The 26,012-nt window shown below is 47.6% G+C and overlaps 2 protein-coding genes across 8 annotated transcripts in view; one reads left to right on the forward strand and one right to left on the reverse strand.

Annotated features, from left to right (window-relative positions):
* PIGL (phosphatidylinositol glycan anchor biosynthesis class L) overlaps positions 1-11,526 on the forward strand; it is a 59,949-nt gene extending 48,423 nt beyond the window's left edge. For 2 of the 4 annotated variants that reach the window (XM_033847772.2, XM_073797329.1), the window contains one exon: positions 11,234-11,526. In XM_033847772.2, coding sequence (XP_033703663.1) covers positions 11,234-11,254 — 21 coding nt within the window. In that variant the 3' untranslated portion in view covers positions 11,255-11,526. Of the gene's footprint in view, positions 1-72 lie in introns of all 4 variants that reach the window. The other 2 variants (XM_073797330.1, XM_033847770.2) reach the window with 2 other exon arrangements.
* Positions 1-24,132, reverse strand: part of CENPV (centromere protein V) — a 32,979-nt gene extending 8,847 nt beyond the window's left edge. Inside the window, exons 1-7 of one of the 4 annotated variants that reach the window (XR_012328483.1) lie at positions 23,675-24,124; positions 21,547-21,645; positions 20,730-20,810; positions 20,283-20,352; positions 16,100-16,149; positions 15,060-15,174; positions 14,045-14,067 (exon numbers count right to left, since the gene is read on the reverse strand). Coding sequence is in view for 3 of the 4 variants with exons in the window: in XM_073797326.1 (XP_073653427.1) it covers positions 13,943-14,067; positions 15,060-15,174; positions 20,283-20,352; positions 20,730-20,810; positions 21,547-21,645; positions 23,675-24,045 (861 nt within the window). In the remaining variant the exon portion in view is untranslated. Of the gene's footprint in view, positions 1-13,752; positions 14,068-15,059; positions 15,175-16,099; positions 16,150-20,282; positions 20,353-20,729; positions 20,811-21,546; positions 21,646-23,674 lie in introns of those variants that run through there. The other 3 variants (XM_073797326.1, XM_033848539.2, XM_073797327.1) reach the window with 3 other exon arrangements.
* Between the last annotated feature and the right edge of the window lie 1,880 nt (positions 24,133-26,012).

Below are 26,012 nucleotides of genomic sequence, written 5' to 3' on the forward strand. Positions count from 1 at the left end.
AGGAGAGGAAGCAGAGTGAAAACAACCAGCCACCGGCGCCAGCACTCACGACCGGTCCTCTGATTCTTCCAGAGAGCCATGTCCTGCCACCGCAGCCAGCTGCTCTGGTTCCGCCACCTCTACGTGCTCTTCTCCCGGTACATGAGAATCAACTCTCTGCACTTCCTCTGAGCCAGGAAGGGCTCTCAGACCCAAGGAACAGAGAGAAAAATGGCCAGGGAGCCCAGGGTGTGTCTGGAGCGGCTCATCTCCCTGAGACAAGGAGATCCCAGCATAAGACTGAGTCCCGGCCCCTCTCCTCCAAGCTGCCCGGCCTCTAAGGAAAGGGAGGCCCTGCAGGCCACCGGGCTGTCCAGAATTGAGCTTCTTCCTGTGGGGAGCAAATCCACAACCACCGGAACACACACCACCCGAGGACAACAGCCACCCTGCCGGCTTCTCAAGCTCTTGTGCAAGACAGTTTACATAAAGCACAATGTATGTCAACCCCCTAACACAGACACGCAATTGTCGTAAATGAACGTAAAGTGCTCTGAAATCCCTTCTTAAATGCAATGTATTTTTACGTTGTTTCCAAAGCAGCCTCATCAGACATAAACACACACAAAAGAATGGTCTAGGGCTTCCTTGGTGGTGCAGTGGTTAGGAATCCGCCTGCCAATGCAGGGGACGCAGGTTCGAGCCCTGGTCCGGGAAGATCCCACATGCCGCGGAGCAACTAAGTCCGTGCGCCATACCTACTGAGCCTGTGCTCTGGAGCCCATGCGTCTAGAGCCCGTGCTCCACAACAAGAGAAGCCACCGCAATGAGAAGCCCACGCAGCGCAGCAAAAAGTGGCCCCCGCTCGCCTCAACTAGAGAAAAGCCCAGTGCAGCAACAAAGACCCAGTGCAGACAAATTAATTAATTAAATAAATTAATTAATTTAAAAAAAGAAGAATGCTCTATACTGAATTAGTTCAACCATAATTCCTTGGATTTATCTTCGTGGCCTACATATCAGATTTGAATCTAGGGAAGACATGTCCGTTTAACGGCATACAATCAAATATCTCACTATCAGTCTTTTGGGAGAAGCAGGAAATAGGAAGAGAGATCTGGAGCTTAACACTCAGGAACCTATGTCCTAAAATGGTGCTACAAATAAAAGGGCAGCAAGGGGTCTGGCTTGGAAGCTATTCCGAGTCCAGCTGGTGGTCCAGGAAGTGGCCCAAAGAGGGGAAGCTCCAATTCAGAAAGAGAGAAGACAAACGTGCCGTTACTGGGAACAGAATGGATAGGACAGCCACAAAAATGGAAGAGACTGGGAAAACTATAGGAGTCCTGCACAGTCCAGGACAACAAAACTGAAAATCGAAAGGAAATGGATGACTTCCGAGTACATGTTGGACCACCGCCAGACCCTACCGTAATGTCACAGATAGGGTTCAAACACTTCAATCCCATAAAATGCAGGGTTGCATCACTGCAAGATGAGTGACAACCAGTTTTTTTAATCTTCCCAGGACTCAGCATCAAGCTAGTGCACCCAAGACCTGAAGGAGGTCAGCGTTCCTGGGCAGGTGGCTGTCCTGCTTTCTTGGCCGCGTCTAGGAGTGAGGGAGGGACACCTGTGCAGCAAGATGCTCGCGACCAAAGGCATGGAGATGTGGGGAGAGGCAGAGGAGCCAGGCTCTGCAAGGGGCTGGACCCCCAATGGACTGAGGCTGGCGTGGTGGCTGTCTCCGTCCACTGGAGAGCTGCACACTGCTGCTTTTGTTGAGCCCTTGCAAAGTAAAAAACGCTCTCCTTAAACTGAGAGAGTCCCATCTGGGGGTCGCCTCCAAACCCCCTTCCACACCCACACCCCCAGTACAGCTTTGGCCACCCACATTTGAGAATAGGAACTAGGGAACAAGAACTGGATTATATCCAATGGTGGGCACCTTATTAATGGGACTTTACATGAATACAATTGACTTAAAAAGTGAAAGGGAACAGACCCAATAACCACAGAAGAAATTAGAAAGGTAATTATAACAGATTTTTTAAAGATTCCTAGTCTAGATGGTTTTGCAGCTATCTAAAAATAATTCCAATATTATATAGAGCATAAAATAGAAAAGTACTCCAATTCACAGACAAGATAACAAAACATGAAATAGCACCAAAAAAACCCTTGACAATTTTATTTGTGAATATAGATGCAAAAGTATAAAAGAAAATATTAGCAAACTGAATCCAGCAGTGCATCAAAAGAATTACGACTCCATGACCAAGCAGGGTATTATTCCAGAGTGTAAGAATGGTTCCACTTTGGGGAATCCATCAACATAATTCATTACATCAACAAATTAAGAAGAAAAACCATATTCTACGCACAGGCGCCGAAAGATAACAAAATTCAGTCACTATGCCTAATAACAACCTTCAAGAAAAATAGGAAAAAAGAATAGAGTAAATATAATACAGACTGTTTACCAAAATCTAGCACCTAAAACCAAGTGGACAAGGTAGAAAGGTAAGCTGCCACCGTCGTGATTATCAAGGTTGCTCTGAAGGGTGAAGCTGACGAAGTAGGACAGAACAAGAAAATAACTGATATAAGTATTAGAAGAGACAGCTGTGTTTAGAAACCCAAGAGATGTCCATAAAATCTATTAAATGAGGGAATCTGGTAAGGCAGCTGGATAATAGGTATCTTTACAAAAATCAATAGACTGTCTTTAATTGGCAATAATGTGACAGAAATGAAAACGGGGGAAAAAATCCCATTCTCATCAACTTCAAGAACTATAAAATACCTAGGAATAAGCTCAACATAAAAGATATAAGATCTGTCTAAATTTTTTTTTTTTTTGCGGTACGCGGGCCTCTCACTGTTGCGGCCTCTCCCGTTGCGGAGCACAGGCTCTGGACGCGCAGGCTCAGCGGCCATGGCTCACGGGCCCAGCCGCTCCACGGCATGTGGGATCCTCCCAGACTGAGGCACGAACCCGGGTCCCCTGCATCGGCAGGCGGACTCTCAACCACTGCGCCACCAGGGAAGCCCCGATCTGTATAATTTTATAATCACTATTAAAATTCCAGCTATCTTTTTTGCAGAAACTGACAAATTGATCCTAAAACAATATGGAATTGCAAGAGCCTCAGAAGCCAAACCATCTTAAAAAAAGAACCAAGTTGTAAGACTCACATGCCCCAATTTTAAAAGCTACTACAAAGACCTAAATTTAAGAGCTAAAACTAGAACTCTTAGAAGAAAACACAAATGTTAATCTTTGTGACCTTGGATTAGGCAACAGTTTCTTAAATATGATACCAACAGCACAAGCAACGAAAGAAAAAATAGAAACCTTTGTACATCAAAAGACACTATCAAGAAAGTGAAATGGAGGCTTCCCTGGTGGCACAGTGGTTAAGAGTCCGTCTGCCAATGCAGGAGACACGGGTTTGAGCCCTGGTCCGGGAAGATCCCACGTGCTACGGAGCAACTAAGCCTGTGTGCCACAACTACTGAGCCGGGACTCTAGAGAGCCTGCGAGCCACAACTACTGAGCCTGCGCGCCTAGAGCCTGAGCTCCGCAACAAGAGAAGACACCGCAATGAGAAGCCTGCTCACAGCAACGAAGAGTAGCCCCCGCTCACTGCAACTAGAGAAAGCCCACGCACAGCAATGAAGACCCAACGCAGCCAAAAATAAATAAATAAAATAAATAAATTAATTTTTTTTAAAAAGTGAAATGGGAAAAAGTATTGGCAAATCAAATATCTGATAAGGACCTAGTATCCAGAATATATAAACAACTCAACAACAAAAAGACAACCTAATTAAAAGATGGGCAAAAGACCTCAATATACATTTATCCAAGATTTTCAAACGGCCAATGAGCACAAGAACATCATTAGTCATTAGGAAATGTCTATCAAAACCACAATGAGGGGACTTCCCTGTTGGTCCAGTGGTACAGAATCTGCCTTCCAATGCAGGGGACACGGGTTTGATCCCTGGTTGGGGAACTAAGATCCCACATGTGGCGGGGCAACTAAGCCTGCGTGCCACAACTAGAGAAGAGAAAAGCCGCACGCCACAAATAGAGAGAAGCCCGCGCGCCACAACAAGAGATCCCGCGAGCCACAACTAAGACCCAGCACAGCCAAAAAACAAAAACAGAACAAAACAAAAAAATGCAATGAGATACTACTTCACACCCAGTAGAAAGGCAGTGATTAAAACAAACTAACACAGACAATAACAAGTGTTGGTGAGCATATGGAGAAATGGAACCCTCGAACATGACTGGTGGGAATGTAAAACGGTGCAGCTGCCGTGGAGAACAGTTTCGCTCTTCCTCAGTCACTTAAAGATTTACCATCAGACCCAGCAATTCCACTCCTAGGTATATACCCAAGAAAACTGAAAACGTGTCCGTACAAAAACTTGTGCACGAGTGTTCGTAGCAGCATTATCCATAACAGCCCAAAAGTGGAAACAACCCAAATGTCCATCAACTGATGCAAAGATAAATACGGCATTTTGTGTATTATTCAGCCATAAAAAGAAATGAAGTGTTTGACACATGCTATAGCGAGGATGAACTCTGAAAAACATTATGCTCAGTAAAATAAGCTAGGCACAAAAGGCCATCTACTGTACAAATCCACTTATATAAAATGTCCAGGACGGGCAAATCCACAGAGACAGAAAGTAGATTGGTGTTTTCCAGGGGGTGGGGAAAAGGAGTGATTGCTGAGGAGTGCGGGGATCCTTTTGGGGACGTGCAGTGTTCTGTATTTGGCAGTGGTGAAGGCTGGACAGACTTGGGAATAGATAAAAATCGCTGAATTCTACGCATTAAAAGGTACATTTTATGGTGCATGAATTCTATCTCAATTCAAGAAATAATACTGCATTAAAATGTTCTAGCTTACTCTAAGGATACGCACATGATAAAGCTGGCATCGCTCTCTGAGCCTGACGATACTCACCTAACCTGCTAGCCTAGTAAATCCTGCAGAGTACAAATCTTATTTGTACATTAACCCAGTTTTAGTGCTTACTGCTTTTCTTTTAAATATAGTTTTTAAAAGTTAAAAAAAAATTTAATGCAGGACATAAAACAAGACCTGAATAAATGGAGAACTGTACCACGTTCCCTGATAGAGAGATTTAATATAAAATCCTTACAAAGTTAATAAATAAACTGAAAAGCACCAAATATATATGGTATGTACAAGTTCCAATTTCTAAACTTATATATTTACATGTTATATTCATCAATTCCCATTCTTACAAAGTTAACATATAAATTTAATGTAGTTGCAGTCAGAAACTCAATAGATTATCTCTGGACTTGGATAAAATTATTTTTGAAAATATATTAGAAGAGGAGATGTCCAAGAACAGCCAAACTATACATATTAAAAACAATGCAGATATGGGACCTGCCTTTCTATACATTAAAACTTATAAACCCATGGCAACCAAAACAGTATGATACAAGCAAAGGAGTACACAGATGTTGGACAGAAGAGAAAATCCAGAAACAGATCCATATTATATGAGAGCTACTGTACAGTACAGGGGGCATTTTAACTCAGTGGAGAAACATTGAATAAATTGTTTCAGGATGGCTGGTCAGGCATTTGTAAGAAAACAAAGACTCCATACTTTATACCAAGTACAGAAACACACTGTACATGCATTACAGATTTATACATAAAAATCAAAACAATTAAAATATTGTTTAAGAAACTTGGGAGACTCTAAATGCATATATACCTTGGAATGGGGCAGCCCTTACAAAGCCAGGCTGGAAACTCACAAAAGGAGTAAAGGAAAAAAACAGATATCTCACAGGTTTCTGAAGTTAACAGGTATCACAGATGTGTTAATAGCCCAAATATATAAAGATTGATAAGAAAACATCCCAAAAGGAAAATGGATTAAGGATGGAAAATTCATGAAAGAGGAAATCTAAATGGCCATTAAACAGGAAAAACTATTCAACCTCGGTAGTGGCTACAAATTAAGGCAAAGATGAAAATCTATTTTTCACTGAAGGTGGTGATTGGATTAAAGTAGGAGTTTTCCAGGGCAGAGGACATGAATAGGTCTGCCCCCTCTCTCCCTCTCGTTCTCTCTCTCTCTCTCTCACAAACACACACACACGAAATAAATGTGAAAAAAATCCCACTACTAACTAAAGGAACACAGATTATATGAAAATGCCATTTTCACTTATCTAATTTGCAAAGATGTCTATCAATAGTAACGCCCAGTGTTCTGTAGGTGAGGGAATGGACACATATATGCTGCTGGGGCAAACAGAAGATGGTGGAATCTTCTGGAAATCAGTAGGTCAGAAATCTTTAAAATGTACATATCCCTGGACTCCACGTGCACTTATCCTTGGGAAGTAGAAACTCGTACAGAGATGCACAGACAGTTATTTGATGTGCAGCACTGATCAGAGGGAGAACAGAATCAAGCGGCTACAGCAATGATCTCCCGACTTCTGAGTTTTCAATAATGTATACATTCTAAGTGCACATTATAAAACATACGGAAAAAAAAAATTTAATGGATAAATAGGAGTTCTAACGTTTTCTTCCCACCCATAATGGACCCTCTTGAGCACTTCCTGGAGGGAGCACACCGTACGCTGGAGACCACCCGACCAGCCTATCGTGTAAAGTCAGTGAATCCTGAGAAAAGTGAGCCAGTCAAACTGTGTGGAGGGACGGACAGAACAGGACATTTATGCTCTTGGGCCCACAAGAGGTCGGGCAGCAGAAACATGGTTCTGGTTTGATCAGAGTGTTAAGGTCTTGGTCAAGTTTGAATCCTATAGGTACCCCTGCCAGGGGCTCCCATCCCTCGTGGACAGTATTACCAGGAAAATCTACACGAAGTGTAGTCAACTTCAGTAATTAAAGGCTGGACAACACGGGGTCTGACCCAGTGCCCCTGGGGGAAGGTCTTGAGGAGTTTGAGAGCGGTGAGGTCTTCAAGGGAAAGGATCCCAGTGACCTACAGGGTTCATCAGAGTCTATGAGCGCGGAATTGCTGAAGGTCGTTCCTCCCACCGACCTAGGTCTACTCCATATGAATGATCACGGTGGCAGCCTTGCTGCCTGAAAGGAAGCCACCAGGAACAGCAGAAACGTGCTCTCCCGGAAGCCATCTGCCAGCCTGGGCCCCGAGCAACGGCTGTGTCCCAGCGCCAGGGCTGCTCTCCCCGCCTGAGGGGAGCAACAGAGGGCGAGCTAGGGGTCCACAGACCGTCCCCGAGCACCTCCTCAGTCACAAAAGCAGCACCGGTCCGTGACCCGGGCCTTAAAGGGGTGAGGGTTGATTTCAGGAAAGAAAGAATCCTGGGGGAATCCCAGAGCTTGGATTTCCACCCACCACAGCTAGTTGAACTTGTCTTTTGGAAGTTCCTGCCATGTTTAGGACTGTTGCCTTCCTTTATGAATGCAGAAGATGTACAACAAAGCTGTAACACAGATGCCTTCAGATTCCTCCACGGGGCACGCGTGGGACTGTCACGTGAGAGGCAGCTTCCTGGCCGCGACCAAAAGGAAGCGACAGGTGCCAGGCTGCTACCAACAGCATCTAATGTTCCAAGGCACAGTCTTAGCCAGAGCTCCTTCTAGCCAGCATCACACTCTTGCCTTCTCTGAGCCCCAAGCATGTGGGAAAATACCAACATCTAAGATGACAGACAGCTCAGGAGGCTGAAGCCGGGAGTCTCCTGCCGGGGGCCCGCCCGGTGCCCTCACTGCCGAGGGGTGTTTCCAGGAGGCTGGCTTAGAAAGTCACCAGAAGCTCAACAAGTAGCCAGGTAAAATGTAACATACCAGAGACAACAGCATTCCTCCCCACCAGCAATAACCAACTGCAAAGTGGAGAAGAGATCCCGTTCACAAGGACGGCCCAAAACCGTAAGACATCCAGGAATAAACCTAACACAGGATGCACCATCTACACGGCTGCCACATGGAGAAGAGCAGGAAGCTTGACAGAGGAGCCGAGAGGAACAAAGCCAACTGGTGAGATGTCACACTTCCCCAGAGGATAAAACTGAGTATTGTAAAGAAGTCTGTCCCCTCCCCCCCCCAATTAATTTATGAACTCAGCACGCTCTCAATCAATATCCGAACAGGATTTTATATGGCACTCGATACACTAATTCTAAAATTCATCTGGAAGACAAAATAATCAAAAAAGAATAATCAGGAAGATTTATTCTATCAGGTTTCTTAAAGCACATCATTAAACTTTAGGGATTTAAAATGCTTTGGTAACTGTGGGACTATAGAAAAATAAATTTTTTAAAAAAAAGTAGTGTCCAGAAACAAACTCATCTAGAACATATATTTTAAATCAGTAAGGAATGGATGGATGAGTCAGTGGAAGGGCCAATGCAGTCAGTGGTTATCCATTTTGAGGGTGGGGAGCTGAACCCCAACCTCATACTACAGACAAAAATTAAAAATGAAAACCACTCAGAAAAAAAAAAATCCAGATTAAAGAGCTATATGTTAAAACAAAACCAAAAAGGCACCAAAAAACTATGAGAGCAGTAGAAGAAAATCTAGTTTATAAGCTCGATAGGAAGGTATTCCCAAACGAGATATAAATCACAAAAGCCAGGAAGCAGAAAAGTCAGAATGCCATAAAGGAAAAAAGAAAAGAAAAGACTGATAAATTTGAGCGCTTCAAAATCTAAAACCCGGGGGCTTCCCTGGTGGCGCAGTGGTTGAGAGTCCGCCTGCCGATGCAGGGGACGCGGGTTCATGCGCCGGTCCGGGAAGATCCCACATGCCGCGGAGCGGCTGGGCCCGTGAGCCATGGCCGCTGAGCCTGCGCGTCCGGAGCCTCTGCTCCGCAACGGGAGAGGCCACGGCAGTAAGAGGCCCACGTACTGCAAAAAAAAAAAAAACAAACAAACAAAATCTAAAACCCGAATAAACAGAGTTAGAACAGTGACAAACTGTAAAAGAATATTTGCAAAATTCATCACAGGATTTATATCCTGAACATACAAAGCACCAAAAATTAATTTTAAAAATAGTATCTGAAACACATTATTTACTAATATTTTTTAACATGTGGATGGAAAAAAAAATAGCCCCCCCCCCAAAAAAAATGGGCAAAGGATGTGATCAAGGAACTTACAGGACAGGAAATAAAAATGGGTCCAAAAATATAAAAGATGCTCAAACTCATGGTAATCAGAAAAATGGAAACATAAAGAAATGAAACTGTTTCACCCAACAGATTGGTCACAAGTAAAAAGACTGATAACATCAGGTGTTGGTGAGGGCACTGCTATTCACAGGGTTGATGGACCTTTCAGGGTCTGGTATATACTTTCTGAGGGAAACTGATCATTTTTAATGTTTAAAATATGCATATCTTCAACCTAGCAATTCATCTTCTATAGCCTCAAATAATACACATGTACAAAGAGGCCTGTAAAAGGATGCTCACTGCCAACACTGATTGTAAAGCAGAAACTGGAAACCCTAATTTCCATTAAAAAAAAAAAAAGTTAAGTAGACTAGACCCATACTCTGCAAATCTATGTAATAGCCAATGATGAGGATTTGTATGTTGACATGAGATCAAGATGTTACCAAACAAAAATGCAAGTTGCAGAACAAAACGTACAGAATGCCATTTATGTTTTTAAAGAGACACAAAGGACTTCCCTGGTGGCGCAGTGGTTAAGAATCCACCTGCCCAAGAACATACAGTGGAGAAAAGACACGCTCTTCAATAAGTGGTGCTGGGAAAAACCGGACAGCTACATGTAAAAGAATGAAATTAGAACACTCCCTAACACCATACACAAAAATACACCCAAAATGGATTAAAGACCTAAATGTAAGGCCAGACACTATCAAACTCTTAGAGGAAAACATAGGCAGAACACTCTATGACATAAATCACAGCAAGATCCTTTTTGACCCACCTCCTAGAGAAATGGAAATAAAAACAAAAATAAACAAATGGGACCTAATGAAACTTCAAAGCTTTTGCACAGCAAAGCTGTGCAAAACAAGGTGAAAAGACAACCCTCAGAATGGGAGAAAATATTTGCAAAAGAAGCAACTGACAAAGGATTAATCTCCAAAATGTACAAGCAGCTCATGCAGCTCAATATCAAAAAAACAAACAACCCAATCCAAAAATGGGCAGAAGACCTAAACAGACATTCCTCCTACGAAGACAAACAGATGGCCAACGAGCACGTGAAAAGATGCTCAACATCACTAATTATTAGAGAAATGCAAATCAAAACTACAATGAGGTATCACCTCACACCAGTTAGAATGGGCATCATCAGAAAATCTACAAACAATAAATGCTGGAGAGGGTGTGGAGAAAAGGGAACCCTCTTGCACTGTTGGTGGGAATGTAAATTGATACAGCCACTATGGAGAACAGTACGGAATTTCCTTAAAAAACTAAAAATAGAACTACCATATGATCCAGCAATCCCACTACTGGGCATATACCCAGAGAAAACCATAATTCAAAAAGACACATGCACCTCAATGTTCATTGCAGCACTATTTACAATAGCCAGGTCATGGAAGCAACCTAAATGCCCATCGACAAATGAATGGATAAAGAAGTTGTGGTACATATATACAATGGAACATTACTCAGCCATAAAAAGGAACGAAATTGAGCCATTTGTTGAGACGTGGACGGACCTAGAGACTGTCATGCAGAGTGAAGTAAGTCAGAAAGAGAAAAACAAATATTGTATATTAACACATGTATGTGGAACCTAGAAAAACGGTACAGATGAGCTGGTTTGCAGGGCAGAAGTTGAGACACAGATGTAGAGAACAAACGTATGGACACCAAGGGTGGAAAACCGCGGTGGGGTGGGGATGGTGGTGTGCTGAATTGGGCAATTGGGATTGACATGTATACACTGATGTTTGTAAAACTGATGACTAATAACCTGCAGTATAAAAAAATAAACAAAACAACTAATACTAAACTTTCTTTGGGTTACTTGTATGGAAATACGTTAATATAAATGTTTCAGACATTACATGAAATTCCTAAAAATCTCATATGTTCTGGTATAATGTTATAAGTCATAATTCTAGTTATTACTTTAAAATGTATATCTCAGAAATAACTAAATTTCCTTGTCAATTGCATTATTATGAACTTTTATCAAATCTTTAACCGTGGTCATTTTTAAGTCTTTTGTCATTTACAGACAGTTCTGGGTGTACCCTGATGCTTTCGCAAATATGTTCCTATAAAAGGGTTTCATCTTCAAGGAATTCATGGAAAAGACTCTGACAAGTACAGGTTTCTGGTAACTGACTATACTGCTGAACTGAATGAATAAGCATTTTCAGAACTCTAATGGAAAACTGATGAACTCATAAAAGTGCTAACAAAAGATCAAGATGAAAAAAATTAATTACATGGGACTGAGTGAACTGATGAGGATGACTATAATTTTTGTGACTTTCTGTTTGAATAAAAAAAAAAAAAATCCCACAAGGACTCAGAGGCAAAAAATATACAAATCAATTTTCACTGCAAAGTAAAGGAGCTGTTACAGTGGAGGATTCCTGGGCTGAATGTCAATATTATGACGTAGTGTGAGTGTGTTTTGTGTTTGGTAATTGCAATCATTATTGCTGTTGCTGTGGTCACCCATTTACAATGCTTGGTGTCAGTTTATCTCTTGTAAAAATAAAATACAGTGTGTGTGTGTGAAGAAAAAAAAGAGTCATGCCACAATGTTCATTGCAGCACTATTTACAATAGCCAGGACATGGAAGCAACCTAAGTGTCCATCGACAGATGAATGGATAAAGAAGATGTGGCACATATATACAATGGAATATTACTCAGCCATAAAAAGAAACGAAACTGAGTTGTTTGTAGTGAGGTGGATGGACCTAGAGTCTGTCATACAGAGTGAAGTAAGTCAGAAAGAGAAAAACAAATACCGTATGCTAACACACATATATGGAATCTAAAAAACAAGCAAAAAAAAGGTCATGAAGAACCTAAGGGCAAGATGGGAATAAAGATGCAGACCTACTAGGGAATGGACTTGAGGATATGGGGAGGGGGAAGGGTATTCTGGGACAAAGTGAGAGAGAGGCATGGACATATATACACTACCAGACGTAAAATAGCTAGTGGGAAGTAGCCGCATAGCACAGGGAGATCTGCTTGGTGCTTTGTGACCACCTAGAGAGGTGGGATAGGGAGAGTGGGAGGGAGGGAGACGCAAGAGGGAAGAGATATGGGGATATATGTATATGTATAGCTGATTCACTTTGTTATAAAGCAGAACCTAACACTGCATTGTAAAGCAATTATACTCCAATAAAGATGTTAAAAAAAAAGAGAGAAAAGGCAGTTCACAAAAAAAAAAAAAAAAAAAAAGAGTCCACCTGCCAAAGCAGGGACACGGGTTGGAGCCCTGGTCCAGGAAGATCCCACATGCCACGGAGCATCTAAGCCCGTGCGCCACACTACTGAGTCTGTGCTCTAGAGCCTGTGCTCCACAACAGGAGAGGACACCACAGTGAGGCCCGCGCACCGCAACGAAGAGTAGCCCCAGTGAGGCCCGCGCACCACAACGAAGAGTAGCCCCCGCTCGCTGCAACTAGAGAAAGCCCGCGCACAGCAACAAAGACCCAACGCAGCCAAAAGTAAATAAATAGATAAATTTTAAAAATAAAATAGTATTAAAGAGACACAAAACTATGTGTTTTATATGTCGTTGCAAGAGGGAAGGCAGGTCAGAGGGGACATTCACTGCACCAGGATATAGTCATTTCACCCATACAACTTTTTACCAGCTCCTTCCAACTGGCTGTCAGCTGACATGGTGACCACACGGAAATCCAGTGTGTATTTCCTCCCCCCACCCCTTTTTCTGGTCTATCCTATGTCCCAGATCATTTCATGATTCACTTTCCTAAAGCAAAGAGCAATTATTTATTAGGCGTTTGCCTTTATGTATATACCCAGCACTTCATAATGGAAGAATGCTTTAGGAAGGCATCTTGTAATAAAAAGCACTGATTATAACAGGAAGTGACATGAGACACAGAGGGTGAGGACAGGGAACCAGTCAAAAGGCTTCCCAACGCCTGTAAGGTAAAGATCCAGGACTGTCCGCAGTTGGCTTCGACGTATTTTTCTGACCCACTGCTTCTTCCCACCACAAGCCTCCAGAGTGACCTGGCTTTACCCTGTGCCCGGACCTCTGTCCACAGCTACTTCTCCCTCCTCTCTTCCCAAATCTTGCTTCCTTTAAAAATACAGGCTCAAAGGGGTTATTTATGGGTAGAGGGGCTCAGATTTGGAAAATGAAGAGCTGTGGAAATCGGTGACACAAAAACATAAACGTAATCAACACTGCTGAGCTGTGTGCTAAAGATGGTGAAGATGGTCAAGTTTATGTTATGTGTATTTTACCACAACTGGGACAAAAAAGAAAAAGAAATCAGAAGCAGATTTACCTCTCAAAAAAAAAAAAAGGCTCCAATCACACTCCCCGCAGGTCTCCCACGACCAGCCTTTCATTCTCTTCCCAGCTCGGTGACCCGTGACGCGTTTCTAACAGCCCCTAAGTTTGCCTCCTGACCCCTCCCTCCCGACGTGGCTGCAGGCGCCAGAACAGTGCTCAGTAAATACCTGCCGCTCGGTGACTGGCCTCAGCGGCAAAATCAACGTACAGAGAAAATGACAAACCGCAGTAACTGCTTTAATGTTAAAAATATTTATTTTTCTAAAAGATCACACAAAAGTCGGGAAGAGATAGAAGGGTGTCAGCTAGCCTATGTCAAAATCTGAGCCGAGGGAGGACAAGAGCTGCCTGAAGACACTGGTGCCAGAGCTGACTGCGGAGATGGGGGCGGCCACGGGCCCTCCTGCGGGAGGGTGCAGGGGCTCACTCCTTAGACATGCTCTTGATGGTCTTGTGCTCCTTCATGGCCTTCTCCCAGTCGCTGCCGTTGAACTCCTCGACCACCACGCTGCGCACGGTGCCCTCGTCCAGGCAGTGGGGGGCGATCCCTACAGGGAAGCCAGGGGGGCGTGAGACCCGGCAGCAGGCTGGCTCTCAGACCAACCCAGCCCGCAGGTGTCGCAGGAAGTGGGCTCTCCGAGGGGCCCTGCGCCCCTGCTGCTGGCCCACTCTCCCCATCTCTGAGATGGGGGCCAGGGACTCGCGGCTGGACCTCACTCAGTACCAAGCTGGGAGGACAAAGGCGGGGGAGGCCTCGAGCCCAGAGCCACCTCCGCCTGGCAGCCTGGAGGTTTCACAGGCCTGGTCCAGGGCTCAGAGGGGCAGCTTTCTGAGCAATAAACACCTCCCCATCCGTACAGGAAGGTCAGCAGGAAAGACTCTCCGTGTGACAGATAAAGAGGAAACGGGAGCTGCTACGGGGAGAACGGGGCGGGGGGGGGGGGGGGAGGCAGGGTGACGTCACACGCTCCGCCCCCCCCCCCCCCCCCAACCAGGCTCGAGGCTGTCGCAGCTGCCCCACTGCAGCTCTGGAGGCTGCATCTCTGCGGGGCCGGGATTCCAGGAGCATCCTCCACGGCTACGTCCCACCCGATTCGCACGGCAGCTGGTGTCATTCTCGACAACTGTCTAAGGTGGGACGCTCTGCCCTCAGATCTAAGTAGGACCCAAAGACGGGCTTGGGGTTTCTGTGCTTGTGTTTGAACAAACCCAATTTTTTTTACTGGCATCATCCCTGCCCCTCACTCTTGCCTCCCTCACTCCCTCCCCCGCGCCCAGGCCCCCGGCCTCTCTCTACCCTCCACCGTCAGCCCCAGCAAAGTCCAGCTCCCTCGGCGGCAGGAAATGCGGGTCAGGATCCGGATGGTCTCAGAAGGGCCAGGGCCAGGAGAGAGCTCTGCTGGTGAGCCCCGTTCCTCACACACGTGTGAGGGGCCTGGCCAGGCAGGAGGCAGCCTGTGACACCAGAGCGCCCTCCCCAAGCTTCCCATCCGCGTGGCCGCAGGGCGTCGGTGCCCCGAGCTTGGCCCCCTTCACTCACCGAAGCCTCCAGGGTTGGAGCGGGGAGAATAAAAGCTCTGGACGCCGCACCTCTTACAGAAGGTGTGCTGCGCCTTGTGGGTGTTGAAGGTGTATGTGGTGATGTTCTCGGCTCCCTGAGGGACACAGACAAGGAGCTTCAGTTGTTGTTTACAAAGACAAATCGTCTAAAAGGCTCAATGGGGAAACCCAACTCGCCAGGCTCCCGGGGTCGCGTCCAACCTGAGGTCGGGGCCCCATCTGCACGGCCCAGAGACCCGTCAGCCTGGAGTGTGACAGCTCAGGGCTTCTCCCTAGTCAGCTGCACACAGAACACCCCGGCCTCGAGCTTGCCCTGCATCCCCGGCCTAAACCGGGGAGGGGGGGGGTCAGCCGAGGGACTGGGTCCCCGTGTCCCCAAACTCAAGGTCCTAAGAACACACTCACTGGACTCAAATTCATCTACAAAGGACCAAGTAGGAAAGAACATCTGCCAGACGTCACAGGCTAATTTCCTTAATGGAGAACACAAACGGGAAACTGGGCAGAGGATGCGAACAGACAGTTCAGAGGAATGGGGAAAACAAATCTCTCTTTAGCTGTGAAACATCCACACTCACAAACTGCAATGAGGTAGTTTTCACTCGGGGCAAAAATTAAAAAGTGAGCTATAATACCAAAAAAACAAACAACCCAATCCAAAAATGGGCAGAAAAACAGACATTTCTCCAAAGAAGACATACAGATGGCCAACAAACACATGAAAAGATGCTCAACATCACTAATCATTAGAGAAATGCAAATCAAAACTACAATGAGATATCACCTCACACCGGTCAGAATGGCCATCATCAGAAAATCTACAAACAACAAATGCTGGAGAGGGTGTGGAGAAAAGGGAACCCTCTTGCACTGTTGGTGGGAATGTAAATTGATACAGCCGCTATGGAGAACAGTCTGGAGGTTCCTTAAAAGACTAAAAATAGAACTACCGTACGACCCAGCAATCCCACTACTGGGCATATACCCTGAGAAAACCATAATTCAAAAAGAGTCACGTACCACAATGTTCACTGCAGCTCTATTTACAATAGCCAGGACATGGAAGCAACCTAAACGCCCATCGACAGACGAATGGATAAAGAAGACATGGCACATATATATGATAGAATATTACTCAGCCACAAAAAGAAACAAAATTGAGTTATTTGTAGTGAAGTGTATGGACCTAGAGTCTGTCATACAGAGTGAAGTCAGAAAGAGAAAAACAAATACCGTATGCTAACACATATATGGAATCTAAAAAAAAAAAAAAGGTTCTGATGAACCTAGGGGCAGGACAGGAATAAAGACGCAGACGTAGAGAGTGGACTTGAGGACACGGGGAGGGGGAAGGGTAACCTGGGACGAAGTGAGAGAGTGGCATGGACATATATACACTACCAGATATAAAATAGATAGCTAGTGGGAAGCAGCCGCATAGCACAAGGAGACCAGGTCGGTGCTTTGTGACCCCCTAGAGGGGTGTGACAGGGAGGGTGGGAGGGCGGGAGACACAAGAGGGAGGGGATATGGGGATATACGTATGCATAGAGCTGATTCATTTTGTTATACAGCAGAAACTAACAGAACATTGTAAAGCAATTATACTCCAATAAAGATGTTAAAAAAAAAACACCTTAATAGAAGCCTAAGGTATACGCGTATTATAGGTAATTGAAAGTTATAGTTAATTTGAGGGCTAAGACAATTTTTACGTCCAAAAAAACAAAACAGTGAGCTAATGATATTGCATGTGTAGAGAAACACTCACTCGGATATGAGTCACAGGAATGTAAACCCATAAATTTGGTAACATCTACTAAAATTTTAAAATGCACATATCGTTTAACACAGCAATTCCCCTTCTAGAAATGTATCCTGCAATTAAAATTCCGTATTTTATCCAATGAGATGTATGTAGATGTTAACGCAGCATTTGTAAAAGCTGAACGTTAGAAACTCTGAAACTGTCGATCAACAGAAGACTGGTTAGAGCAATCACGGACGGGCATAAAAATGGAATCTCAGCAACTTTTGGAAAAAATAAGGCAGTTCTACTTACAAATACTACTAGGGAACAATCTCCAAGGTTACAAAGTTAGGTGCAAAGGCAAGGTTTAAAACAATTTGTGTAGCATACTAACATTCCTATTTTTAAAAAGCATACATACATCCTGGCATGTGCTTTTAAAGAAATAACCAAGAAAGCAGCAGCTTCTCTCCAGGGAGACACTGGGGGGCTGAAGGGTCAGAGCTTTTTACGGGTCTTCCCCGGCCACCACGGGAGACAGGCCCTCAGAGCTGCATTGAAAGACTGTTCCCAGGGGGGCCTCTTCTCACCCCACAGGGAGGCCGCAAAGAACAGCCAAGGGGTCCCAAACCTTGCAGAGTTATCTGGGCGTACGGTTTCCCCCAGGAAACCCTCGGGAGGCCTGAGAAGCCGGCTCACAGCCTCCTGGACCTCATTCAGCACGAGGGCCCACCGGTGACACGCAGACCCCGTCCCGTAGTGTCCACATGTCCACCTGCCTGACGCCCACCCTGCTGGCCGCTACAGCGCGTGGTCCATCGTCATGACGCTGCTATACACTCACCCTCCCTGCTCGCTTCCGTCTTCCTGCCCAATGAGAAATCACCAGTGTCCCCCACGTGGCAAGTCTAACGGTTACTTCTCCTGACCCCCGGACTCTTGCCCCTCTGAACCTGCCCCGCCCTGCAGGCTCTTCCTCCCTCCCCACCGGCCACCCTTCTCAGGCCCCTCCGCTCCGCTCCCTGTACGTGCTGGGTCCTGGGCCCCCAAGTGTTGGACTGCACCGTCTGCCCAGCTGCCCTCACCCCACGACTCCAGACACACACGTGTGCGGCTGCCCACCCCCTGGCTCCGCCTCTGTCAGCGCTCACAACGCTTCACCTCAACCTTCTCAAGAACCGGATGTGAGTCCAGCACCTTCCGCGCTGGCTTCTCCCCCAGGACCTGGCATCTCCAGGCGACCGGCTGCTCGGAGGCCCAACCTCCTTCTCCGCTCTTCACACCCCGTCCTTCCTCTCGAGCAGCGGCTCTCAGCGCGTGGTCCCAGGACCAGCCGCGTCACCGTCACGGTGACGTTTGCGAGAAACGTCCATCTTGTGCCCACCCTGCCCCCCCAAGACCTGCACAGTCAGGAGGGGGCCCAGCGATTTGTCTAACGAGCCCTCCGGTGGCCGTGCACAACCTGGACTCCGAGAACCACCCGCTCCAAAACACATCTCCATTGACCACTGTCTGCCCGTCCCCATGGCTGCCACCCTCTCCCGGCCGCCCCCCCCCCCCCCCGCCTCCATACTCATCTCCTCACCATCCTCTCTGCACGTGGCGGCCACCGCGCGCTTTTCAAACACTGAAGCACATGTCGTCCCCGCCCCGCTTAAAACCCTCCCCAGGCTTCACTCTCCAGAGGACAAAACCTGTCTCCTCATCCACTCCGGCCTCTCTCCAGCCCCAGCTCGGTCCGCTGGTTCACCTCCACCCTGCGGCCACGAGGGCCACCGTGCAGCTCCTCGGACACGCCAAGCGGCCCCCCGGCGCCGTGCCCGCCCCGTGCCCAGGACCCCCGTGCCTCGGCATCGAAGCGCCAGAGGGGCCTGCCCTAGCCGCCGAGACTCGCCACCCGCCAGCCTCCGTCACGCTGCCCCGCTCCGACCCTCCACTGGGCACTTCCGGGCCTCGTCCCGTTCCTCTGTCTCCCCCATGAGGCGTGAGGTCCCAGGGGACAAGGGCCCTGTCTGCCACGACAGCTGCGGGGTTTCAGTGGCACGCAGCCTGGCACACAGCAGCTGCCCCATAAACACTGCTGAATCAAGGAAGGAGGTTTGTACTTAAAGAACAAACGGAAAACTGCTCTCTCCTTCACCAGGCCGGGCGGAAGAAGAGAGCGGGTGCTCCAGACGCCAGGGCGGCCGGAGAAGCGGCCCACGGGGGTGGGATGGCGGGGGCGCTGCCAACTCCGAGGCCGCGAGACCCCGGCCGCCCGCGTGCCTTCGGGAGCCGCCTGTCTTGGGGGGCTGGGGCCACAGCCTCCAGCTGGCACCCGAGGGGGGCTCACGGGAAAGGCGAGGGCAGGTCTGCTGCCCGCCGGCGCTCCCACCCCGACCAGACACCCACCCCAGGATCGAGGGCAGACACAGACAAGGAGCCACCCTGGCCTGAAGCGTCTGGAATTAAATCTCAGCTTTTCCTCCCAGACACTCACCGAGGGGCCACTGCATGCCGAGGCCCCAGGGCCAGGAGCGCAGACTCGACCAAAGGTGGTTCCGGGAAGCCCTCCCGACCCGACAGGCACTGCGCATGATGCCCAAGGCGAGGCGTCTGTCGGGCCCGGGCGGGGCAATGGGAGCAGAGGACAGGCCAGAGCCCCGCCCCCCCCCACCCCCCAAGGGAGCAAAGCCTGCCGAAGCCTCTTTTAAACCGGAGATTTTACTTCCAGAAGAATTGATCCAAAGACATAATGTCTAAACTGTCCAAGATTTATACACAGGGAGGTTTACGACAGCACTGTACTCAACCTAGAAGTTCAAACGTAGAAGGTCGCTCGTGGTACATTCACGCAACGAAATATGCTACAGACGCAGCAAGAAGTCTGTAAGTAAACTACGAAACAGTTGTAGGCGCGGCGAGAGGCCAGGGGCATGAGGCCCAGTGGAGGGGAGGCCTTTCACCGTGTATGTATCTACTCTGTACTTTGCAAATCTGGTACCAAGCACGGAAAACTCCCCCAAATACTAAAGTTAAAAATCTTTTCAATCATTTATTTTTCATCGGGAAATGATAAAAGTTATAAAGCAGATAAAAAGGTAAAATTCTACCTTGATAAAAGCACACATGATTTATTTAGATGTATTTCATCCATGTCCAAAATAACATGCAAGGATATTCAGCAGAACACAACCGGTGGTTACCTTTGATTGACAGGATTTGGGTGATCTTATTTATTTTTGGTTCTCTGTGTTTGTACATGTTTCCACTGTAATATCAAATATATATCCAAAAATACTGGGTTGGCCAAAAAGTTCGTTTGGGTTTTTCCATAACATCTCACAGAAAAACTCAAACTTTTTGGCCAACCCAATATAAAGGGGGGAATGACAGCTGGGTGACAGGGGAAAGCATACGGCCCGGGAGGCCCCCTGCGCCTGGCACCCTGTAAGCCCCACTCACGACACTCACCTTGAGGAGCTTGAAGCGAGAGGCGGGAACAATGAAGTGTCTATTCTGCTTCTTCTTGCAAATACTGCAGCTACAGAAAGACAAGAGCAGACCTCGGACTGTGAACGACCACCTGCACCCTCTGAGTTCCCCCCGGGGCCCAACCTGCCCCGTCCCAGGAGCCAGCTGACCCTTGAGGTGAAGCCCCTTGCAGCACCATCCCAGGAAGGGCAGCTGGGGCAGGAGGGCCAGCGGCCTGGGGCCTCTGCTCTGTGTGTGCAGGAGGGCCCACAGGTCCCACAGCCAGCAGTGCAGGCCACGCACCCCTCAGGAAACCAGGACCCGGAGAACCACGCTCCTGCCGCCCACCCTTGGTTTACTACGGTGAAGGGAACTGCTGGATTCTGGAGACAGTAGAAAACAAGCAGCAGGCAGAGCTACGACCTTCTGCCCCTGGGGTATCCTCACCAGAAACGGATAAGGAAGCTTAGGTTTCCCTCTGTCCTCATCTGCACATCACAGAAAGCCCAGCTCCACGTCAAACAGGTCCTCAGAATCACATCCTCAGAATTAAATATAAGTCCCCCCCCGTTTTAGTCCACCTTTTAAAAAACTCTAATTTCGTATAAAATCCTCTACAACTTATTCCAGGGGCTGCTTCTTCAATCTGGACCGCACTGTTTAGCAGCAGGGACAGCTCCCCGTGGGAGGAATTCCACGGTATTTATTTATTTATTCTTCACATGTAATTCAGGCACCACAGCACCAAGGGGCAAAAGGACTGGATACTGTTGCATAATCAGTTACACACCAACTACGGGTCAGACAGAAGTCAGAGCCTGGAGACCCTGTTCTATCACAAGGCCTGGGAGGTGCTGACAGCAGGCGCTCCACCGATCCTGGCAGCACTGCCTGCCTCACCTGGAGCAACGGGGCCAGGTGGCCTGGGGCATGGCAAGCTTCCAGGTGCGTACGCCCTGACCTCACCTCACCTCACCCAACTCCCGAAGACTCTGCTCAAGGCCTTTCATTCAGTGCCCAACCGCAAGGTCTCTGGGGAAGCACTCCCACCGCCAGCCCCCAGCCCCTGCACCGGGGCACTCTGCTGGGCACAAGTCGAGGGCCCTGCTCCACATCCCCTGGGGCTGTGCTGCAAGACTGAGCTGTGTCACACACAGCAGGCTGTTATTTTTAGCCTCTCCCAGTCTTTAAAACCTTTTTCATTAATGAAAACATCTAACACAACTTCTAACGTCTAAGCAACTTGGGAAAAGAAAACACTCACTTGCAGTCAAAGATGTGCAGGTCTGCCGAGGCCCAGACTTCAAACCGAACCGCCCCACAGTGGCAGCCTCCTGTGTGTTTCACCAGGCCCTGGTATTCACTGAAGGGAACACAAATCAGGAAGATGAGGGTTTCTGAATAGTCAGGCCATGGTTGAAAGAAAGAAGCAAGATGGGAGAGAAGTCTTTACGGGACAACCAGATGCGTTCCTGCTTCTGAGGAGGCACTGTCAGTTTTATAAAAGGATTCAGTACCTTCTTTGTATGTGAGCTCTTTTTTCCACTTCTATTTTGTTAAATTGTAAAATAAAGCATTCCAAAGTATGGAAAAAAGAGAACTGGGTAGAGGACCCTAATCCAGCCACCCGGACGTTTTTATTTACATGGCAAATACTTACTAAGATTTTTTACAAGCGAGGCACTGGGGAGAAGGCAGTAAACAAGATACAGCAGATGGGGTCCTGGCCACAGGGACCTGGAGCAGCCATCAAACAAATTAACTGACTATTTACATGACTTGTGATAAAGGCGTACAGGCCGCCATGAAAAAGAAAGGAGACCTGAGGAGTCCGGAGAAAGTTAACAAAAGGCTCCTGTAATTCTGCTGTATTCTCCGGTATTTTGCATATACGTGGTTTTTTACAGAGCTACCCGTACACATTACGTACAACTTGAATCTTTTTAAAACTTATAAGTCAGGCCCTTCGTTGAACATTAAGATTTGATAAATATCATCCAACTGCTTTCCAAAAGGGCTGAACACTCTTATCAGTAATGATTGAGAAAACATTTCACTGAATCTTCTCAAGCAATAATTACAGGAAAAATAGCTCGCTGCAGTCTTATTTTGCATTTATTTGGTGACCAAGACTGAATGCTTTCTCACGTTTCTGTACAAGTTGACTCCGTTAATTTGATGTATTTTTTTCTGCAGACACAAATAATGCTTATGGTAAAAAACGCAAACATTACAACATTTGATAATGTAAAAAATGAAAGTCTCATAAGTCCTAACACCCAGAGGGATCCACAGTTAACTGTTTGCTCTATGTTCCTGAGATTATTTTCCGTACAATAACGTTTTAACAATAACATCGATTATTGTTTAATATGTTTTTAATTTACTGAGTTTTGGTTTTTTAACAAATGTATGTGACCTGCGCCAATCTGATAAGTTAAAAAAAATCTCACCCTTTCACGTCAACATTTTAAAATCTTTTTCTTGGCCATTTATCAGTTTGTTTTAAAGTATAAATTCAAACTTTCGTTCTACGTTTCTGACATCTTTATATTCCCCACACTGAGCAGTAGCTGGCACACCTTAGCTCAAAAACACTGAATGATGATGTATACTGAAAAATATTCAGCCTATAGTCCAAGATGATGAACCAAAAAGTGAAGCACACGGAAAACCCAATATTCCATCTCTGAGAAGACTCGTCCTAATGAAGAGAATTTCTTACAGAACAAGGACAAAGGAACATTTCTGCTCAAGAAAAGGAGTAATCCTCAGGTTGCTATGCAATTGTTAGGTTGCTTTGTTTTCTCTTGGGTTTTCTAGCATAAGACGACGGATTCTGAGATATTTAGGGCGCTAAACTACTTCTCGGTAGCACAACTGTGCTACGGGGCAGGGGCCCCATCTGGAGACGACGAGGCGCCCCCCAGGGCTAACAGCTCACTGCGAGCTCCACGGACCCTCCGAAGTCCTCCTCCGGCCGCCGGGGAGCCGGGGGTCCTCGCCCCGCGTCGGCAAACCCGGGGGACGCGGAGCTCCGGCCCTCGGGCCCCCGCGGCGGTTCCGAACCCGAGCGGCCCGCGCGCTCCTCCCCGCCGCCCGGCTCCGCGCAGGGCGCGCGCAGTAACAGGGGCCACCGGCCTCCCGGGCGGCTCCGAACTGTCCCAGCGCCTCTCACCCCGGCCCTGCCCCCTCCCCCAGCCACTCTCCAAACACACGTGCGCAAACACAAAAGCAGCTCGGGGACCGGAGAGCCGGGCCGACCCTCTTCGCGGGAAGGCCGCCGCCTTCGCGCGCGGCGCTGGCCGAGCGGGGAGGCCTTTGTCCGGCCGGTGCGCGGCTCGGGCGCCGCGGGGACGTTACAGGCGCCAGCCCGGCCGCGCCGCACTCACTAGGTGTCCAGCAGCAGCTTGGCGGCGCCCTCGAAGCTGAGCCTCTGCCGCTTCTGGAACGTCTCCCAGCGCTCCCGCTGCTCGCCCAGGTCCAGCTCGGACGCCGAGGGCGCCGCGGGCGGAGGCGGGGGCAGCGGCGGCTCCGGCGGCGGCTCTCCGGCGCCCGCCTCCTGCGCCCGAGGCGACGACTGCGGCCGCCGCTTGGCCGACGGCTGCCTCGCCGCCGCCCGGCTCCCGCCCCCGGCCTGGCCCGCGGGCCTCCGTGCGCGGTCGGCGCCGGGGGCCGAGACGGCGGCCGCGGGGGCCCTGGAGGCCCCGGACCGCTTCTGCCCGCGTGGCTTGGCCGCCGCGCCGCTCCTCGCCCGCCGCATGGCTCCCGCACCCTTGGTGCGCAGGCCTCTTCGCCGCGCGTTCCCGCTCCGCCGCGCGCCCGCTGGGCCCCGCGCGCGCCCGCCGCCCGCGCGCCCGCTGCCCCGTCTGCGCAGGGGGCGCTGCGCCCGCCTGCCCCGCCCGGCCCCGGCCCCCTCCCCGACCCGCTCCTGGCCACAGCTCAGCGCACCCACCCCGCCCGCCCGCCGCGGGGCCCACACCTGCGTCGCTCTAGCCCGCAGGCCCTGCGGAACCGCGCCTCTGGCCTCGGCTCCCGACTCGCGGAGCCTGTTTGCACCTGCCGAGGCGCCTCCGGGGCCCTTGAACCCCGAGGGCTTCTTCCTGCCTTCCTGGGTCACCCTGAATTCACAGCCACATCCCAGCAGGGGCCCCGGGGCAACTTCATCTCCAGGATGAGGACAGCACCTTACTGGCAGGAGCCATCGCGTGCCTGAATGAGCTAATCAATGTGGGTAAATGGCCAAGCACCTGCAACTGCAGGACAGGTAGCAGCTGAAATCAGAGTTCTTAAACTTGGGCTTTCCTGCCAGATTATAAAACAGCGTCTTCAGGATCTCGATGGTCAACGGATTTTTTTCAATTTAATAAATGAACTCCGCACCAAATCCAATTATTATGGTTTTGTTGAACACAGCACCAAAGTTTAAACACAAAATCACGAGAACCACTGATGGAACCCAAGGCTTTTGCAAACCTATTTTGTTGCTCTATTTTATTCATATCTTAAAAGAAATAACATTTTCATTTACTCATTTTTCTTTTTTGTGTTCTACTTCCTTAATATCAACTTTCCTCTTTGTTAATTCTGTTTTATCATTAGTTTGATAGTTTATTGAATTAAATACATAGTTCCTTTATTTTTAGTATTTTTGTTAATAAAATATTAATGACTATAAATTTTCCTGAGTATAGCTTTAGCTGTATGCATTAGGGTTCCATTGGAGGTGTAGTTTACATACAGCAAAAGGCACATAGCTTTTTTTGTCTTCTACTGTTTTACTGAATACTTTTAAAAATTGAGATGGGAAATTCCCTGGCGGTCCAGTGATTAGGGCTCCCCGCTTTCACTGCGGAGGGTGCGGGTTAAATCCCCGGTCGGGGAATTAAGAAGCCGAAAGCCACGTGGCCTGCCAAAAACAAAATTCATTAAAAAAAAAAGTGAGACGAAATAGATATAAAATTAAACATTTTAAGGTGTACAGTTCAGCAGTACTTGCTGCATTCACAATGCTATACGGTCACCACCTCTACCTAGTTTCAAACTCTTCTACTGTTTTTAATATTATATTTATGCCTCATTGGTAAATAGAAAATTCAATGAGTTAAACGTTGTGTAGATTTCCCTCAGCAGATAACTGACATTTTACTAAATGATTTTTTTTTTTTTTTAAACAAGAGTAGCTAAAAGATACTCCATCTGTTTCACCTTTTTCTTCTGCTGCCACCTTTGGGTTGGTTTATGACTCCACTCGGGGTAAATTTCAAATAAATCTGATTTAACTTTTTAGTAAGTTTGTTTGAAAACTTTTTTACAGTAGGTATTAGATAGAAGAAAGGAAGATGAAGTAGTTGACATGGCTAAAGTGCCATTTTGTGAGGTTTTTTTAGTTTTTTACTTTTAGTTTTTTTTTGAAGTATAGTTGATTTACAATGTTAGTTTCTGGTGTACAGCAGAGTGATTCAGTTATACATATATATATTCTTTTTCATATTCTTTTCCATTATGGTTATCACAGGGTATTGAATACAGTTCTCTGTGCTCTACAGTAGGACCTTGTTATTTAACCATCCTATACATAGTAGTTTGCATCTGCTAATCCCAAACGCCCAATCCAACACTGCCTGCCCCCCTCCCCCTTGGCAACCACAGGTCTGCTCTCTCTGTCTGCATCTGTCTCTGTTTCATAAATAAGTTCATTTATGTCATATTTTAGATTCCACATATAAG

The sequence above is a fragment of the Tursiops truncatus genome, chromosome 20 (genome assembly GCF_011762595.2).
Source record: "Tursiops truncatus isolate mTurTru1 chromosome 20, mTurTru1.mat.Y, whole genome shotgun sequence".
Taxonomy (NCBI): domain Eukaryota; kingdom Metazoa; phylum Chordata; class Mammalia; order Artiodactyla; family Delphinidae; genus Tursiops; species Tursiops truncatus.